The following is a 4,123-nucleotide window of genomic DNA, read 5'->3' on the forward strand; positions in this document are numbered from 1 at the left end:
ATATATATATATATATATATACAAGAAGTTATGATTGAACAAAGCTGAATGGGGGGTATATACATGTTAATATATTATCATGTTTTTTATGCTTGAAATATTTTATAATATTTTTAAGATAATCATGTTAAATCACTTTATGGAAGAATGGTGGGATTTTGGACTAAGTTAAGTAAGAGAGTGAGTTGCTTTTTAGAATAAATAATGGAAGTATAATGTTACTGTTTACCACTTACCAATACCCCCTAAAAAAACACCCACAATCATACCTTTTTACACAAAGAAACTGAAGCTCCGATGGGAGCCATTGGGTTTCATCTGTAAGCCTTAGGCATATGCAGGTGAGAAAGTGAATTCATTGGCCATCTATAAGATACGGAAAGCAAAAAGACAAGGAAGTCTAAGAGTAGCAAGAACCGCAAGTGTCTCAAGTTATTGGACTCGCTGTTCCCAAACAAAGCTTTGGTTTTTTTCCAAAATAGAAAAAGTCTCATTATAAAGTAATTAATATTCTTTGAAAAAAAACTTTAAACACTGAAAAAAATAACTTTAAATGACCTATAATTGTACTAATAATAATCACTATTTATAGTTTCAGTATACATCCTTCTATTCATATGTATATATATATGTATACCAAAAAAAGCACACTCTACATTTTTTAAATCCGCTTTTCATGTTATATCTTAGAAATAGTTTCATGTCCAGAAAAAAAAAAAAACCCGTCATATTTCTTTCAGTGGCTGTATGGCATTATACTACTGTGTGGTTATACCATAATGCATTTAATCAAACCACTGTTGGTTTTTCCAGTCTTTTCTCATACGCAATGCTGCCGTGAACACACTGCACATGCATCTTTGAGTATTTGTCCATTTGTTTCCTTGGGTAAGTTCCTGGAAGGAAATTGGCTGGATCAAGTGTTCATAATCCATCATAAGTCTTTTGGTATCAGTCAGGGTTCTCCAGAAAGGCCAGCAGGCTAGAAACTCAGGCAGGAGTTAATGCTGCAGTCTTGAGGCAGAATTTCCTCTTCTCCAAGTAACCTCAGTTTTTGCTCTTATCTACAAATCACCCCACATTGATATTAGATCTTTGTTGAATATATAATTTGCATACACCTTTTTACTTTCTTCAGGGTATCCTTTAATGAGGAGACATTCTTAATTTTAGTGTTAGTTCATGTAATCTATTTTTTTTCTTTCCTAATCAGTTCCTTTTTCAGTCCTCTTTAAGTAATCTTCATCTACTGAAAGGTGTGCTTATGTTTCCTTAGTTTTAATTTCTGTTCAAAAGTGGGAAAGGGAGCTCTCATTAAGCAAAGCATCTTCCCTGGAATCCTGTGTTGTAGGAAATTTTGCAATTAGGTATCAATCCACCAGACATCTTTTTCTCCTGCTCGGAGCAGCACCTCCCCCTCACTGCTTTGCAGGAGCTCCTAAGAGCCTCTGCCCATTGTAGCATTCAATAGTCTTTGCCACAGACCCAGACTGGGCTAACAGTGATACTTTTGCCCCTTGGCCACAGTGAATGGTCCACATACGGCCTTACACCTAAGCTGAGGCAATCAGAGGTGGCTGCAGAGCTGTTGGCAGCTATGGTTCTAGCCCAGTGAGACTTGAGGGTACGAACATGAAGCCAGTTCCTCAAGAGAAGCAGAGCAGAGAGACAGCAGATCTTGGCCATGTTGAGTCCCTGGCTGCCTAAAACCTTAACTCCACCCTGGACCTTCCTGTGGGGTTGGCTATGTGGCCCAATAAATTTCTAACACTTATTAAGATCTTTTTTACTTTGGTTAAGTCTTGAAATATGTGTGCTTGAAAATGTGGTTCCATGATTGTATGTTTGAGAATGCTCATAATATGTCTCATTCTTGGAGATTCACAATGTGTATTAGCATATTAAAGGCCGTAAAGAACCTGCAGTAAAAGAAGCCTGTTTGTCTTTATTTAACCTGATGATTCCCAAACTTTTTTTTAATTGAAGTGTAGTTGATGTACAATATTATGTAAGTTACAGGTGTACAATGTAGTGATCTAGTTTTTAAAGGTTATACTCCATTTATAGTTATTATAAAATATTGACTATCTTCCTGTGTTATACAATATAAACTTGTAGCTTATTTTATGCATGGTAGTTTGTACCTCTTAATCCCCTCCCCCTCCCCCCTTCTCTCTCCTCACTGATAACCACTAGTTCGTTCTCTGTATCTGTGAGACTGCTTCTTTTTTTTGTTATATTCATTAGTTTGTTGTATTTTTTAGGTTCCACATGTAAATGATATCATACAGTGTTTGTCTTTCTCTGCCTTATTTCACTTAGCATAATGCCCTCCAAGTCCATCCATATTGCTGCAAATGGCAAATTTTCATTCTTTTTTATGGCTGAGTAGTATTCTATTGTGTATATAAACCACATTTTCTTTGTCTGTTCATCTCTTGTTTGACACTTAGGTTGCTTTCATACCTTGACAATTGTGAATAATGCTGCTAGGAGCGTTGGGGTGCATGTATCTTTTTGAATTAGTGGTTTTTCGTGTGTGTGTATTTTTTTTCCAGATATATACCCAGGAGTAGAATTGCTGGGTCATATGGTCGTTCTATTTTTAGTTTTTTGAGGAACCTCCATACTGTTCTCCACAGTGGCTGCACCAATTTACATTCCCACCACCAGTGCACAAGGGATCCCTTTTCTCCACATCCTCTCCAACATTTTTGTTTGTGGTCTTTTTGAAGATATCCATTCTGACAGGTGTGAAGTGATATCTCACTGAGGTTTTGATTTGCAGTTCCCTAGTGACTAATGATATTGAGCATCTTTTCATGTGCCTGTGGGCTATCTGCATGTCCTCTTTGGAAAAATGTCTATTCAAGTGTTCTGCCCATTTTTTTAATCAGGCAGTTTGGTTTTCTTGATATGGAGTTGTATGAGCTGTTTATATGTTGGATATTAATTCCTTATCGGTCATATCATTTGCAAATATTTTCTCCTGTTCAGTAGGTTGTCTTTTCATTTTGTAGATGGTTTCCTTTGCTGTGCAAAAGCTTATGTTTAATTAAGGCCCATTTGTTTATTTTTGCTTTTATTTCCTTTGCTTTAGGAAACAGATCCAAAAAAAATCTCGCTGCAGTTTATGTCAGAGTGTTCTGCTATGTCTCCCTCTAGAAGTTTTATGGTCCCAAACTTATTTTTAACACAACTGTTTTTTTTATGGCTCTTCTATTAATAAATAGCTCATGGAATCTTGGCCAGCAGGTCATCAAACTGGGAAATGCTGGGTCATAGGCATGAAAGGCCTAACTGCAAGCTGATAAATGAAAGGTGCTTAATCTCTGAGCAAGGTTTAAAAAATGTGAACATTTAATAATTTATATGCAAATCATATGTTTGGGGGTTTTTTTTGGTCAAAGAGTCTTCTGATAAAGAAAAAACTAGAAGATAAATTTAATGTATGGGCTTCCCTGGTGGCACAGTGGTTGAGAGTCCGCCTGCCGATGCAGGGGCTACGTGCCCCGGTCCGGGAAGATCCCACATGCCGCGGAGTGGCTGGGCCCGTGAGCCATGGCCGCTGAGCCTGCGCATCCGGAGCCTGTGCTCCACAACGGGAGAGGCTACAGCAGTGAGAGGCCCGCGTACCGCAGGAAAAAAAAAAAATTTAATGTAACCAATATGTAAACTTTTTTTCTCATGCAGGTTAGCCAATACACCTTTGCTATGTGCAGTTATAGAGAAAAAAAGTCTGAACCACAAGAATTAATGCAGCTTGAAGGATACACTGTGGATTACACAGATCCCCACCCAGGTAATTCTTGGTTGAATCACTTTCCCTGCCTCTCATGTATTCATGAAATTGTCATAAATATCCTGTGTCTATTCTCCATTTCAAACTCCATGCAGTGAATGGTACATATTCCATTTATATACCTAGACAAGATTTGATGGGATTTGAATTATATCTTTATGAGGCTACTTAGTTTTAGCCATAACTCATCATCTCTGTTATCTCAGTACAAGGATGAAATATGTGAAAGTTACTGAAACGGGGAAATTGTATGAGAAATAACAGTGCTTTCAGAAACTTCTTTACTGAAAAGCAAAAGGTACAAGAGACAGAAATAGGGAA

The 4,123-nt window shown here is 37.4% G+C and overlaps 1 protein-coding gene across 1 annotated transcript in view; it reads left to right on the forward strand.

Moving 5' to 3' along the window:
* The window catches only part of CADPS2 (calcium dependent secretion activator 2), a 524,381-nt gene that overhangs the window by 343,818 nt on the left and 176,440 nt on the right, over positions 1-4,123 (forward strand). The window contains exon 10 of the mRNA XM_007471293.1: positions 3,694-3,802. Coding sequence (XP_007471355.1) covers positions 3,694-3,802 — 109 coding nt within the window. The remainder of the gene's footprint in view (positions 1-3,693; positions 3,803-4,123) is intronic.

The sequence above is a fragment of the Lipotes vexillifer genome, unplaced genomic scaffold (genome assembly GCF_000442215.2).
Source record: "Lipotes vexillifer unplaced genomic scaffold, Lipotes_vexillifer_v1.1 scaffold618, whole genome shotgun sequence".
In the NCBI taxonomy this organism is placed as follows: domain Eukaryota; kingdom Metazoa; phylum Chordata; class Mammalia; order Artiodactyla; family Lipotidae; genus Lipotes; species Lipotes vexillifer.